General features: G+C 33.9%; 1 protein-coding gene across 1 annotated transcript; it reads left to right on the top strand.

The window, feature by feature from the left end:
• The first annotated feature begins 251 nt into the window (after positions 1-251).
• LOC107947805 (phenylalanine ammonia-lyase) lies at positions 252-3,146 on the top strand. The gene is made up of 2 exons (XM_016882325.2): positions 252-763; positions 1,260-3,146. The coding sequence occupies exons 1-2, from the start codon at positions 387-389 to the stop codon at positions 3,010-3,012; spliced, it is 2,130 nt and encodes a 709-aa protein (XP_016737814.2). The 5' UTR covers positions 252-386; the 3' UTR covers positions 3,013-3,146.
• Positions 3,147-16,108: the final 12,962 nt, after the last annotated feature.

The raw sequence follows: 16,108 nt of genomic DNA, 5'->3' as shown, positions 1-16,108 counted from the left end.
TATCATATTGCTAAAAATAAATCAAACTAAATTATTATTAAATATTATAAAGATTGGTAATTAATATTAAGATCCACACATTATTTTAATATTAATAATAATGATGTGCCAAATAATTAGAGTATCCACTTATAACAATTTTATACCTCCTATAGAATTGTTTCCTAAAGTATCTTGTACCTTGTAAGGTATATTTAAATGTCAATTCATTCTAAAAAAAAATAGCCAATACTTTTTAGAGTTGTGTCGACTGCTATTTCCTTCTCTTCCCTATTTAAACCACCCTTCTCTTTCTTCTGTTAAAGCATTCAACAACACATTTTGGTTAAGAAGTTCAAGTTTTTTTTGGGTCATTATCATTTCCATCATTTTCTACAATTTTTAACATGGAGAGAATCCCTCAAGGGAAGCCATTATCATCTCTTTCTTCTGTCGACCCTTTGAGCTGGGGTATTGCAGCTGACTCTCTCAAGGGAAGCCATTTGGATGAAGTGAAACATATGGTTTCTGAGTATAGGAGACCACTGGTGAAGCTTGGTGGTGAGACCTTGGCCATTTCTCAAGTTGCAGCCGTAGCTAAAAGTGAGTTGGGTATCAAGGTTGAGCTTTCTGAGGGGGCAAGAGCTGGCGTTAATGCTAGTTCTTATTGGGTCCTTCAAGGCCTCCGCAATGGTGTTGACACCTATGGCATTACTACTGGTTTTGGTGCTAATTCTCGTCTAAGAACCAAGGGTGGAGCTACCCTTCAAAAGGAGCTTATTAGGTGAGCTTTTTATATCCATGCACCAACAACGTATGCATTTTCCATAAACTGCCCCATTGGATACGGGCAATATGTACCTTAAGGCATGTATCAGACTATATACTCCATTGCTGTGAGCTTTTGGGTACTTTTTGAAAGGGGTAGAATCGGTTTCTTGGTTTCTTGATTTGATCGGAGTTTTTTACTAAACCCTACTTTTTGATACAATCTCACTATTGTATCTGTTTGGATGAATAATGTTCAGTTAAGTTTCCTCAAGTGAACACCAGCGCAAGTACAATTTTTCACTAGTAGCCAAGGTTCCGGTGAAACTCACGAGGGATTCAATATCCATCTCTACCTTTACACAAAAATTTCAAAAATATAAAATAAATTACCGTTTATTAGTTAATTAATTTATTAATATAATATTTGAAAATGAAAAAGAAGGAAGTTGCTATAATCACAAAGTGGAAGAAAGTTTTATTCATTCATTGAATGTGTTTTGTTGGTTTAGGTTCTTGAATGCTGGGATCTTTGGGTATGGAAGTGAGTCATGCCACACACTTTCTCCCTCAGCAACTCGAGCCTCCATGCTTGTTAGGACGAACACCCTGCTCCAGGGATACTCTGGGATCAGGTTCGAAATTCTGGAGGCAATCACCAAGCTTCTCAACCACAACGTCACCCCATGCTTGCCGCTTCGTGGCTCAGTTACTGCATCTGGTGATATTATTCCTCTTTCCTATATTGCTGGATTGCTCACTGGCAGGCCTAATTCCAAAGCCATTGGACCCAATGGGGAACCCCTTGATGCCCAAGAAGCCTTTCGTGTAGCCGATATTGATTCCGGGTTCTTTGAGTTGCAGCCGAAAGAAGGCCTTGCGCTAGTCAATGGCACTGCAGTTGGTTCTGCCATGGCTGCCATGGTTCTTTTTGAAGCAAACATATTGGCTGTTTTGTCAGAAATTTTGGCCGCAATATTTGCTGAAGCCATGAATTGTAGATTACCTGAGTTCACTGACCATTTGATTCATAAATTGAAGCATCATCCAGGACAAATCGAGGCCGCTGCTATAATGGAACACATACTTGAGGGAAGCACTATCGTTACAGCGGCTAAGAGGATCCATGAAATTGACCCTTTGCAGAAACCGAAACAAGATCGCTATGCTCTAAGGTCAGCTCCACAATGGCTTGGTCCACAGATTGAAGTGATCAGATTCGCAACCAAATCGATTGAAAGAGAGATTAACTCTGTCAATGATAACCCTTTGGTAGATGTGTCAAGGAACAAGGCATTACATTGTGCCAACTTCCAGGGTACCCCAATTGGTGTCTCAATGGACAATGCTCGTTTAGCTATTGCGGCAATCGGGAAACTTAGGTTTGCTCAATTCTCTGAACTTGTTAATGATTTCTACAACAATGGCCTCCCAACAAACCTCTCTAGTGGTTGGAACCCAAGTCTGGATTATGGTTTTAAGGGTGCTGAAGTTGCAATAGCTTCCTATTGTTCTGAGCTCCAATACTTGGCCAATCCAGTCACCACCCATGTTCAAAGTACTGAGCAACACAACCAAGATGTGAACTCCTTGGGATTAATCTCTGCATTAAAAACTGCTGAAGCTATCGATCTCTTGAAGCTAATGTTGACAACATTCTTGGTGGCTCTTTGCCAAGCTATTGATTTGAGGCATTTAGAAGATAATTTGAAGGACACAGTGAAGAACACAGTGGGCCAGATAGCTAAGAAAACACTCACTACCGGTGCTGATGGTGAACACCACCCTTTAAGATTCTGTGAAAAGGATTTACTCCAAGCTGTGGACCGCGTATACATTTTTACCTATATCGATGACCCTTCCAGTGCTACCTATCCATTGATGCAAAAGTTGAGGCAAGTTCTTGTGGAGCATGCAATGATAGAGGGTGAGATGGAGAAGAATCCAAGCACTTCAATCTTCCAAAATATTGCAGCTTTTGAAGACGAATTGAAGGCTGTTTTGCCCAAGGAGGTTGAGAATGCAAGGGTTAGAGTTGAGAATGGAAATGCAGCAATTCCAAACAAGATCAAGGATTGCAGATCATATCCGTTGTACAAATTCGTGAGGGAGGAGCTTGGAACTGGGTTGCTAACTGGGCAAAAAGTTACCTCACCTGGTGAGGAGTTTGACAAGGTGTTCACTGCTATGTGCCAAGGGAAGATCATTGATCCAATGTTGGAATGTCTAAAGGAGTGGAACGGTGCCCCTCTTCCAATCTGCTAGTTTCTTTTCCTTTCAATCTTTGAAGTTTGAACATGTATGAAATGATATCTTTCTAATAAAAGTGTTCATGATATTTGCTGTCGTGGAAACGTTAAGAAATGGTTGGAAGTAGAAAATTTTACTGAATCTTTTTATCTTTTTTATTTTTTTCCCTTATGCAATTTCTTCGAATCCCATAGTTTTTTACTGTATTGTTTAGAAAGCCAACAAATAGATCCATTTCAGTCTAACCGCTTCTAATTATAGGAGGAAGGCATGTTAATCATCATAATCACTAATTAAGTGTTACAATTTTCAATTTTTAAAGAAAATTATATAATTACAACTAAATTTAATTTTTTTAAAAATCTCTTTTTATTAGTTTAGTTATGAATTTTTATATTACAAGCATTAACATATATAAGTGCTTGAATGGTTATGGGCAAAGATTTATTATATTATGAACCTAAAAAATTATATTATAAGAATAATTTGTGTATTTTATAAAGTTAAAACAAAAAATTATATTATTATATAAATAATTTTTTTAAAGTTATGGTTAAAGAGTTTATTATAAAAATGATTTACATGTTATAAAAGTGATAATATTTTATTTATAAAATGTTATGGTCAAGAAGCGTGGACATAACTTATTTAAGTTTCCATGTTATATATTAAAAGCATAATATGCTTATTCATTGGAAAATGTTATACGATTTTAATCATAACTTATAAAAAGAAAAAGAAACTTCTAAAATTATGGCAAAGAATTATATTATTTATAAGAAGTGTTATAAAAATAATTGGACACTTTATAAAAACATTTTTTATAAAGATCATATAATATAAATTTTATATTATTTTTAACTTAATTTGCATATTTGGTTCACAGCGGGATTTTTAAGTATACGCAGTCGTTTTCAAGTAATAAGTAAGTAAAAAGAGTATTATCTCCACAAGGATTGTATCTATTCATTAGCAATTGTAAAATTAATGTTTTACAAGTTGGTTAAGAAAACACAAGAATTTGAGGTAATAGATGTCCTAATTAAATTAACAACTAATATGCAAATAAAATGAAATAAAATAAATGCACTGAAATGTTTTAGCAGCAATTCACAAGTTTTAATAGCAATAACATGAATAAGCTAAAACAATTAATGTAATACCCCACACCTGTGCCCTACGTCGGGACGAAATACGAGGCATTACCACAATTAAACACATGCATACCATCAATTCTAAGTTATGTGAATTAGGTCCAATTTAAAACTTTTCCTTTTTAATCTAAAAGCTCTAAATATAGGACTATGAGACCCAAATCATGCTTTGGAAATATCCCGGGATTAATCCCAACATCTATGAAAACTTTTGAAAAATACTACTTGAAGCAGGGCACACGTCCGTATGGAAGGGCAACACGCCCGTATGGAAGGGCAACACCCCCGTGTGGTCATTATGACATGGCTGTGCTAAAAGCCTGTGTGGTTCACACGGCCTAAGCACGAGGGGACACGCCCGTGTCCCTAGCCCGTGTGAATTAAATTCTAAATTCAAACCTACAGGGGTTTTCACACGGCCTGACACACGTCCTCACACGACCATGACACGCCATTATCCAAAAACCTTAACATTTTGTTTCTGACGTCAGCATCCAATTTAATGTATACGGCCAAGGCACACGCCCGTGGCCAGAGACCGTGTCCTCCACATGGCTGAGACACACGGCCGTGTCTCTGCCAGTGTGTTTACTACCATGCATATTGACTTGCAAAATTTACGTACAAGGGACACACGATTGAACAACACGCCCATGGGGCTGACCGTGTGTCACACACGGCCTAGACACACGCCCGTGTGTCTACCCGTGTGGATGATATAAGGCTATCTTCCAAGCCCTTTGCCACCCTGAAACACAATCTAACACCAACCAACATATCAAATGTCTAACTTATCATGATTTCTCAACCAACAAGCATAGCTAAAGTCTATATATATATTTCATGTATTCAACTATGCCAACAATTTCACATTCATGAAAGACTATCTTGCATTCATATAATAACCTTCAATATTAGCCATTTACCATGGCCTTATACAAAATGAACCAATTGGCAATGACATAAAACTCAAAAGTCAAGATCCTATACATGCCATAATCAAAATAAAATATCTAACTATACCAAGTGCTTCAGATGATAGTGTGACTGACCTCTCCGGCGTGAGCGATGATCCTCGAGCTACTTTGGCGGCACTAAAAGAAAATGGAAAGGAAATAGGGTAAGCATAAAGCTTAGTAAGTTGCATGAAAATAAACATAAACTAATCATTATAAAATAATATGCTCATAACCTTTCATAGATTATTCATGAATAACATAAATAGACGAAGGTACAACTTACTCATCGTTGTCCATTACATTTCATATTTCATATCTTGAGCCCACATCTCATACATTTCAAATAGGTACTTGTAACACTCATCACATGATCATAACCTTTATCATCTCGATATAAATCATAAATCTTTCATTGAACCATTTAGAATTCTATCGAATATTCAATATCCCTAACATGGGTTAAGATGCCGATGCCATGTCCCAGACATGGTCTTACACTGGCTTTCATATAATGAGGCCGATGCCATGTCCTAGATAGGTCTTACATTGGCTCTCATTTATCGGTGTCGATGCCATGTCCCAGACAGGTCTTACATTGACACACAACAAGCTGACGCCATGTCCCAGGCAGTTTTTACACTAGCTTGTATATCACGAGGCCGATGCATGTCCCAAACATGTCTTACACTAGCTCTCGTCTCAATGCCGATGCATGTCCCAGACATGTCTTACACTAGCACACCTATCACCCATCATCACGGTACAAATATCCAAGTCTATTCCAAATGTTCAACGAAAGTCTTTACTACGTAAATTTCTTGGCATATATTATCATATTCAAAATAAGAAAATTTATGTCATATAAACTCAATTACACATCATAAATATATAGTTGCATTATTAACATACAACTTACCTCGGATCACAAAATGTAGGCGACTAGTCGATTTTAGTCTACTTGCTTGGCTTTCCCCCAGTCTAGGTTCGGATGTTGTATTTCTTGATCTAAAATAATAATAAAAATTTATCCATTTAATCACTAGATAAATTTTCTCAATCAACAATTCACATTTTTAGAAAATGGACCATTTTGCCCCTAGACTTTCACAAAATGACCATTTTACTCTAGGCCCAGAAATTGATTTTTATCGAATTTCCTCGTTAGGCAAGCCTAACCGACCATTTATCTCTCTTATGGAAACCCTAAATTTCCATTATTTCACGACATTACTATCTATTTCACAAACTTTACAAAATGGTCTTTTTTGGTGTTTTCCATGAAAATCATTTTACAAAAGTTGTTTATTTCACAACAATAACTTATATTCTTCCACAAAATTTCAAGCAACATCACATATGCTTTCATGGAAAAATCCTAAGCTCTCAACCATTTTGCAAAACAGTCCCCTCTATAGCTAGATTAAGCTTTAGGGGTTCCAAAAACACAAAAATCACCAAAAACAACCATCTAAATCACTTACTAGAGAGAGGAATAAGTGGCTGAAAATTTCAAGCTTCCATGGCCATTTCTTGGAGGAAAAATCGATGGAAGAAGGAAGAGTAGGAAAAAGATGACAACATTTTCTCTTTATTTTATTTATTAGTCAAATACACCACCTAATGCCAACAACCCTTGATTTTTTTTTCTTTTTTTGTCTCAATGGCCGGCAATGCCTAAAAAAGTTGGCCTACTTGCACATTAAATACCCCTATAATCCATGGCTAGTTAACACTATTTGTTAGCAAATCACAACTTTTTCCCTTTATGCGATTTAGTCCTTATTAGAAATTAAGCTCTCAAACGTTAAAATTACTTCACCAAAATTTTCATGCACTATTATAATCAGGCTATAACACCAAAATAATAATGAAATAATTTTTCTAACTCTGGATTGGTAGTCTCAAAACTACTATTTCGACTAAGCCCAAAATCGGGCTGTTACAATTAAAACTCTTAATTCAATTCATTCTTTATCATGTTTACCAATGTACCAAAAAAATTCCATGGCAACTCGATCATTTATGAACTTGGAATCTAAATCATAAGCTCTTTCGAGATCTTAGGTTTGTCACTTAGGAAAAGCGTGCATATTTGCATGTCACCATTTAACTAAGGATTCTTTAGAATTTATGCAAAGTAACAAGGATGGGTTAGGTTTGAAACAATTTAATTACATAAATCTAATGTTATCCAAGGCAATAATGTTCTTTTGGAATTTAATTTTTCTTGTTCGTATATAAATTCAGCATGCATCTTCAAATTATTACATCCATGGAGAGAGGTTGAATTTTTCATTATTCAAGCTTAGTTATTGCTTGATTTATGGCATGGATTGGAAGGCAACTATAGAGTTTGACTGGGGCTGATTTGTGACTTTTTTACACATGTAAAGACCCTTAAATAATTATTTCTAAGTTGATTGGGCCGCTCTATCAAGTCATTGCTGAAATTAGGCTTCTTAAAACCTTAATGGATGGTTTGAGGTTTAATGTACAAGGCGGACATGTTCTTTTCAGCAACCCATTTCCAAGTTAGGTGAAAATACTTTTGTTGTGTCCAAATGCCTTAGCTTGTCATCCCCTGCTGATTGTTGTCCAACTCATGTGCATGTGCCACTCATACTGGCTTTGAACATTGAATAAGTCAGTGTACCAAGCTGCAGAAATTATAGGACAAATTATGAAACTTCTGAAATGCCGTAACATAGAATAGAACTATGTGAATTTAGCACCGGATTACTCAAAAATTATAATCTTGATTTAATTGTGTCAACATTCTCGATATGTACTAAAAACACATAATTGGTTATCAAATTACTAAGGATTTGCATAAATTCTGAGTAAAAAGGTGTTCTCAAAATCTATATAATTTAGAGTTATCAATATTATAAAAATGGTTATGATCTAGCATAATTCTTTCTCCGAGTTAAGTTTTGTAACACCCTAGACTCGACTCGATTCACCAAGTCCAGGTTTCAGGTATTACTTCACAAAAAACTTCAAAAAATTTTCAAAACAATTGACAAAACCTCTTTACTAAAGAAACTTCTCATTACTTCGTATCAGTCTTGATTAAAAACTTCTTATTTAAAGAACAAAGGGAGGAAATTGCAAATAACATATTGTATCAGTCTTGCTCAAATTTTATTACAACTCATAAGTTACAAAAGACAAACTCTAAGGGTATAGTCTTTCAAAACATCAACCCTTCTTATACGTCTACTGTATGCATCGTATCCCGATTTGCTACTACTCTAGCATATTCCTGGAATAGTCTCCTCAAGTACTTACACTGATGCGACAATACCTGAAATATAAATATAACACCAGTAAGTTTAGAGGAACTTGGTGAGTTATGAACACAACTTACCTTTTAGCTTTTCTTGATAAGTTCTTCATTTTGAATATTTGGACTTCCTTATCCTGTCTTTGGTGAATAAATTCACAATGTCATTTGTGTACTATCATACTTATATGCCACTTACCATTCGTACCATATTCTCATTCATTCTACTACTTGGCTGACTTCAGGTCTTGTCAGTTGGAACTACCTTCTCTTTCTCTTCAAATAACTTCCAACAATAAATCTCGAACAAATAATCATCCTTGGTAGATACCACTTACTATTCATACTTTTAGCGAATACCTATGCTGATCTTACTAAATCAAATTATAATTTAGACCATACCTTAATTCAACTTCAGACATTCTCATATAGTGAACCGATCAGATCCCATCAGAGCTCAGAACAAGTTATAATACTATACCAATACAATGAATATCAAATAACTCTGAATTCCACTTTATTAGCACAATTGCTCAAAATGGCGAACTCTTTCATCGAATATGCCTATTTTCTAATCTGACAGATAACCATGATGGATACCCTCTTCTAACATTCTAAATCATACTTCTTTTCAAGAACTTTCCTTAAGACTTAATTGATTTTATCACAAGAATTTTCACATTAGAGCTTCAGTAAGATCATATCCTTATCATAGACTTACCAAAATACACCATTATGGCCAAACAGAGTACGCCACAAAGGTAATATACATATTACGGTAAAAAGGTAATATACAGAGTATCCAAAAAGTTAACAGAATGCCACAAATGCCATATTAAAATGTCACAAAGGTTAACAAAATGCCACAAAAGCCATATCAAAATGCCACAAAGACTAACAAAATGCCACAAAGGCTAACAAGATGCGCCATAAAGGCCAAATTAGAGTACACCATAAAGGCTAGTAGAATGCCACCCATGCATCACATAACTGACGTGTTTGTGATATGGAATTACCTAAACTCACATAGCATGAGGTTTGCCCATCATCTCCTTGAGATATGTAGAGAACCCCAGTATAAATGTGGCTTATCTGCCCTTTTTAGAATGTGCCATGTCCATGAACTTTTTTTTAGAATTTGCATATCAGAATTCATTTTTACTGTTTCGATGGATTTCATCGTATACCACTGTGGTGACCAACTCACAACTCAACCTCTTTACACTCAAATACACCCAATTTCCGAAACATATACATCTATACATCACATGTCCAATATAAACAAATAGTCAGGTAAGCTAACTCATTTCCTTAACCAAAGTACACTTCAAATCATGCTTCACACACATCAATGTAGTCACACCTCACATTGTGTATTCCAAGCACATACACTTAGTTACTTAATAGAATCGCCTGTACCCACACAAATTCCACTACATTTTAAACTAAATAGGATCTATTCCTAGAATACACACATCTTTAGTAGTCAATCATGAATTCATTCACCAATTCTAGAACTTCAAACTCAATAAATTTTCTTAGAAAAACCTTAAAGGAGTCAATATTAGGGACTCACCTAAAACTCACCACCAACAACTACCAGCTCCAAATTCAGATGTCTAGTTCGAACTAGCAACAACAGTTGCTTAAAGAACATGCATTCACCATTAAACCCATTATAGATAGGTTGTTTAGATTTCAGTTATAGAGAATCTCCATGCATGGCTTCTTATGCATAACTTACTACCCATAGACTTCATAGCATTCTTAGTCTTAACATGCAAACTTATCAGACTTACCAGGAGATAGAACACCTCTGTGTTTTCCTAGAATCCTTAGCTTTCAGCTTACATATGAAGAGTAACCAGCAATAACATTTAGTACTTAAGAAAAAGAAAGAATTAAAGAATTACTTTGAAGGAAAAGGAAAACCTTCACTCGGACTTTTCCCACACATATATACTTTTGTTTAGTGAAACTTGAAAAGTGTCTTAAAATTTCAGAATATACACTTCATAATGGCTTACAAAATTTAAAGGAAACATAAACGAAAGTCTTTTCCATATGCCATATTTCCAATCAATTTAGTTTGTTTATAATCGGATTTAGTTACTGAGACTTGCCCTTCACAGCACTAAATACGAGTCTTGAACTATTTAATTTAATACATTTAGTGTTCCAAAATATGGTTTAGATGATAATTGTGGTTCTACAAAAAAATCTCATATTAACAACACCACCTTAGTATTATATAAAAAAACAAGGTTGGATTGTTCTAGCTTGTTGCAGACTTCATAGCTTTCTTCATAGGTGGACTTGAGATGATCCATACGCTTAATAGTACGTGGAAGAAGGAGATCTTGTTAATCTTGTCACATCCCGAAAACCGAGTTAATAGAATTGGACATTAGATTATAGGTTTGAGAGAAAAATCAGATTTTGTGTCATAAAAATTAAAATAGGATCCAAAAAATAATTAGTTAATAATAGTAAAAATAATAATTAAAATAAATAATTATGGTATTAATAATTGAGGCATTAGTAAAAATAAAAAAAAATATAGACTAGTTGGAGTAGTGTTAAAGTAGAGGTTAAATATGTAAATTAAGGCTAGCAGCTAAAAATGGAGCTATTTGAAGAAGGTAGAAATATGAGAGGGCTGAGAGGGAAATAGCCCAATTTTAAAAAAAATTGGTTGGCTATAAAAGTCACTTGCCGCCCAAGCTCTCTCTATTTTTTTTTTCATTTTTAGAATTTGTTAGATCTAGATTGAAAATTTTTCTCTCAAAAACTTTTGCATCTTTTATATTTTCTTGGCATCCAAACACTCCTATTCCTTCAACTTTGTAAGAAAATCACTCTTTCTTCTCCAATTTCTCATCTAAACTTAGCTTGTTTTTGCTCAATCAGTACAAATTCGTGGATGTTTTTGAATTAAAGGTAAATCTATTATTTTCTTATGTAATAGAGTTTTATTAGGTGTTTTTAATTTGAATTTTCATAGATCTAAATAAGAAAATTAAATATCCATGGTTTTAAAGCTATCTTTTGCATAAAAAAATGGTGAATAAAGAAATAAAGAGCTAAGAGATGTTTTTGAAATAATTTTTAGTATATTTTGACGTGATTAAGTGGTTTACAAATTCTATTTAAGAAAATCTTTAAGTAATTAAATGAATTAAATGGTTCTCTTGAAAATGAGGATGAACGGTGGTTTTCGAGAAAATTGATGTTTAGTAAAATTGAGTTGAATTATCGACCTAGATCTCTATAACTAGGCACAAGTTGGGGGGTTTGGAGGTAGAAGTTAAGGATTTAATTAAATTAAAAAAAGATAAGAAATTAAGCAAAATAGATTGTACAAAATAAGCCGAATAAGTATATGTGAGTGGAGAGTTGTTGTATGAACACAAAGAGATAAGTTAGATTGTTTTTGATGTTTAGTAATATGTATATTTTTGTATGAAGTTAAAAACGTTGGTGGAGCCTCAATAAACTAGGATAAAGTCAAGCAAAAAGTTGTTTAGTTCGATGAGTCGTGTTGAGCCATAGGTGAGTGCATTTGTATGCCTTGTTTTAGCATGAATTACAAAATCTAGAGAGTTAAAGTGTGGCTTTCAAACTCCCAATTATGGTATGCGAACTCTTCTTTATGCAAATCATTGAGTATTTACACTGTGCGATTTTAATAGTGCAAAATGCATGAACCTATAATATATATACATAGACTTTATTATATACATAATATATATTAATGAATTTTGGTGTTATATATATAATATAATATATATACCTGTAGGTTGTTATACATAAATTATATTATATGTGTGGGTCTTACTATATACATATATGCCTGGGTCTTATTATATAATATATAAAATTATTGGTATGGTTTTATATAATATTTAAATTTATGGGAATTTTACTGTATGCTAAAATTTGATGTGATAAAGGTAACTAAATAGGTACGTATATATTGTAATATATATTCGTATATGATTATATAATGCTTGCGAACAGATATAAAAATAAATATTATAATATAGATTTTTATAACATGTGAATTTTATTTATAGTGCACATTTATGCATGCACGAACCTGTAAGTGAATTATGAGATTTATGATATTGCGAGTTTTGATTAATGCAAAATTATATTATTGTGAAATGCTAAGTGCGAACTCAACAATAATGCGAGCCAGTTATATTGTGTAATAAAATGTGATTAAATAGATATGTTGGCAATGTGGACATTTGAAACCGGTAGATATCATTGGCATACCATAGGATTGTGAGTACTCACCATTTTATTATTTGTTGGGCATTGTGGCTTGGAGATAGCGTTGGAGAGATAAGAGAATGTTAAGCATAGCTCCATTCAACATAGATAGCATGGTTTTTTTTGGAGAGTGTGAGCATATGTGCTGCACTTACATGGAGATAGTGTACAACTTTATGAATCATGTGGTGTGTTTTGGAGATTTGTTTATCTAATGAGTATATAATTTGTCTATGCTTCATATTCACGAATTGCTAATATATCACTGTGTTGTGAATGAAAATTGTGTTATATGTTAATTGTTGAAGTTTGTTAAAATCCTAACATATTTGGTGTATATATATTTTTGTTGTATGTAAGTGTACTCACTGAGCTTTACCAAGCTCACCCCCTTACTTTACCTTGCAGATAAATAGTTCTTGGGTTAGCGAAGAGGGTGACAAATTAGTGATCCATCGGAAGACATTTTTTTAGAGCATGTGTATTGAGATTTTAAACTCCAAAGTGAAGGTAGTGTGGGTCGTTCCAAGGGTTTTGTACTAGAATTAGACTTAGACATAGTCATTTTAAATAAAACTTTCATTGGGTTGTAAACGGACATTACAAACTGTGTTTTTTTTTTGGGATTTTTGAACATTTTAATTTCTTGCTTGATTACTTGATTGGCTGGTTTTATTACTTGCTTAATCTGATGATAATTAAATGAACTAACAAATATTTGCAGCTAAGGGAGACTGTCGAGTATTAAGGTACGTCTTATACCTTCTGGTTGTGTGAATGAAATGATTAATTTAGAAAAGCATGCACTTAGGTTTAATTTCCTATATGAATTTTTTTGCAAATGCATGGTGTGTAAGGTTGGTTGGTGTGGTTCGTAAAGTTTTAAACGAAGAGTCACCTTGGTGGGTAATGTGTTGTTTTGAATTCAAGTTAGATCGTCTCAGTCTGGTTTGGGGCCTTACATTTAGTAGTATCGGAGCCAAGTTAAAAATAACCTAGATGGAGCCACAATTTTCAATAAATTAGTATTTTTGAAAATATAAACACATTAATTTTAAAAATAAAAAAAATGGAAATGTTTAAACCTTTTTGACAAACATAACCTTGTATGAAAATTAGTTCTAAATAGGGTATGAATGGGAACACATTGCCTTCTTTGAAAATATTTTCTTGAAAAATTGTCTTGGATGACTTGCCACTTTTCACTTTCCTTTTTTATTTAAATTTATGTAAATAGTAGATATAATGCCTTCTAGATGCGGGCGTCCGATTGCTAATGGACTAGTGGAACCATGATCGCGTGATTTCGTGATAGGTTTTAAATATTTATAATTAATCGTTCTTGAAACTAACTATTATCGCGATGTAGGCAAGTGTACCTATCGAACAGTAGTATAGTTTTAGCAAAACCGGATTGTCGAACTCAAAGGAACTAAAAGTACTAGTAATGACTGTCTTTTTATTATCTAGCCTAAGAATAAAGAGGTTTTTGTTTTAACTAATTAATTATCTAAACTAAGAATTCACAGAGAATGGAATTGGGGAATTTCTTTTGGGAAAATTGATTGAATTAAGACAATACCTAAGGAAAACTCCACCTAGACTGTACTTGTTATTCTGGCTCCGAATCGGACATTTATTCATTTAACTTGTTCTGTAGAGATCCCTAAGTTATGTTATTATCCCTATTCAAAACTAATAACGTCTAATCCCTAGATTGAATAACTGATACCTTTCTCTAATTAACACCCTAGGGTTGTATTAACTCGATCTATGAATCCCCTTATTAGGTTTCACCCTAATCCGACAAAATCTTGTCACCCTATGTCTAGGCGCGCAAACAACTCCGCTTAATTATGACAAATGTACTCTTAAATAGGGTCTATTTCTTCTGTGAATAAGAGCTTATCTTGAATCAGTATCTTGGGATATCAAAACAAGAATTAAGAACACATAATTAAGAACAAGTTAAATATTTATCATACAATTCAGAAAATAATAACAAGATTCGTCATAGGTTTCATTCCCCTTAGGTATTTAGGGGTTTTAGTTCATAACTAAATAAGAAAACATCTCAGAATAATAAAGAATACAAAACATAAAGAAAACCCAAAACTCCTGAAGGGGAATTTGAGGAGAGATCTTCAGTCTTGATGATGAATCCAGCTTCTGAGACGGATCAATCGGCTTCCTTGGAGTAATTCCTTACTCCCCCTCTGTGCCTCCCTTTTCTTCCTCTTCTAGGGTGTGTTTATAGGCTTTGGAAAGCCTAAGAGCCCTCAAAATTAGCCTTTTTCTGAATTGGACTCAACTTGGGCTCGGCAGGGACACGCCTGTGTGCGATTACTTCAGGCCGTGCTCGAGCCTGCCAAATTGACATGGTTATGTGGTCTACCCATGTGTGGAGGTCCAGGCAGTGTTGATTTTGTACTTTGGCCCATTTTCTCCATTTTTGGCTCGTTTCTTGTTCCTTTTGCTCTTCTATGCTCTCCTAAGTATAAAACATGAAATTAAAGCATTAGGAGCATCGAATTCACCAATTTTAATGGAAAATCATCCATAAAATGCGTTAAGCATAGGGTAAAAATATGTATAAATTACGGTTTATCAAATACCCCCACACTTAAGCATTTGCTTGTCCTCAAGCAAAATTCTCAACTCATAATCAAAATAAATTCTTCTCAACTTATAATTTCTATCGATAATATCTTAAAATAATCCATAGGTAATCATACATTGAGAATTCAACTAAATGAACATAAAAGTTGCAAACATTCCAAGTTGATTATTTAATCATGCAAACATAGGTGTCTCCCTTCATCTAAGTAACTACCTTTGATTCAGAATATCATATAGTTTCACATCCTCACTAAAGATTCACTCAAATCACTTGAGGTGTTTAAGGATAATAAATGAAGCACTCAATAGTCAGAAATGAAAAGTCATTACCATAGGCTTGCATGAAAATCAAATCTCCACCACTATAATTTAAGATATACATCAATCAAAAGGTCTTTAGAGGGTTGTAATGAGGCTTGGTTAGGGGGTGTGGTCACAAGCTGAAAGAAAGGGTTAGAATCGAAATTGAGTTCAAAAATTATTTAACTAGGAAAATAGCTAGTTATCAATTGTGTATAACAGAGCTTTTCTCAAAATATGGAATTTAAATACTGAAGCTTACAAACAGAAGATCACTACTAATATGTATACATGTTTGTTTTTTTGTTTGTTTTTTTTTAAGAATAAATTAAATAACATAGACTAAATATTAATAACAAGACATAGCTAAGTAATTTATTCAACTGAAATCTTGACAAAAATAGGGATTAATTTAGGGGATTTCAATAATAATGGGTTAAGGGTTAATATGAAGGGTAATACAAGAAATGGCTTGTTAGGCTCAAGGGGGTTTACTAGGGGTTAATCGTGGAGGT

This window comes from Gossypium hirsutum, chromosome A04 (assembly GCF_007990345.1).
Source record: "Gossypium hirsutum isolate 1008001.06 chromosome A04, Gossypium_hirsutum_v2.1, whole genome shotgun sequence".
In the NCBI taxonomy this organism is placed as follows: domain Eukaryota; kingdom Viridiplantae; phylum Streptophyta; class Magnoliopsida; order Malvales; family Malvaceae; genus Gossypium; species Gossypium hirsutum.
The sequence above is the reverse complement of the archived record's forward strand: the minus strand, read 5'-3'. Positions and strand labels throughout refer to the sequence as shown.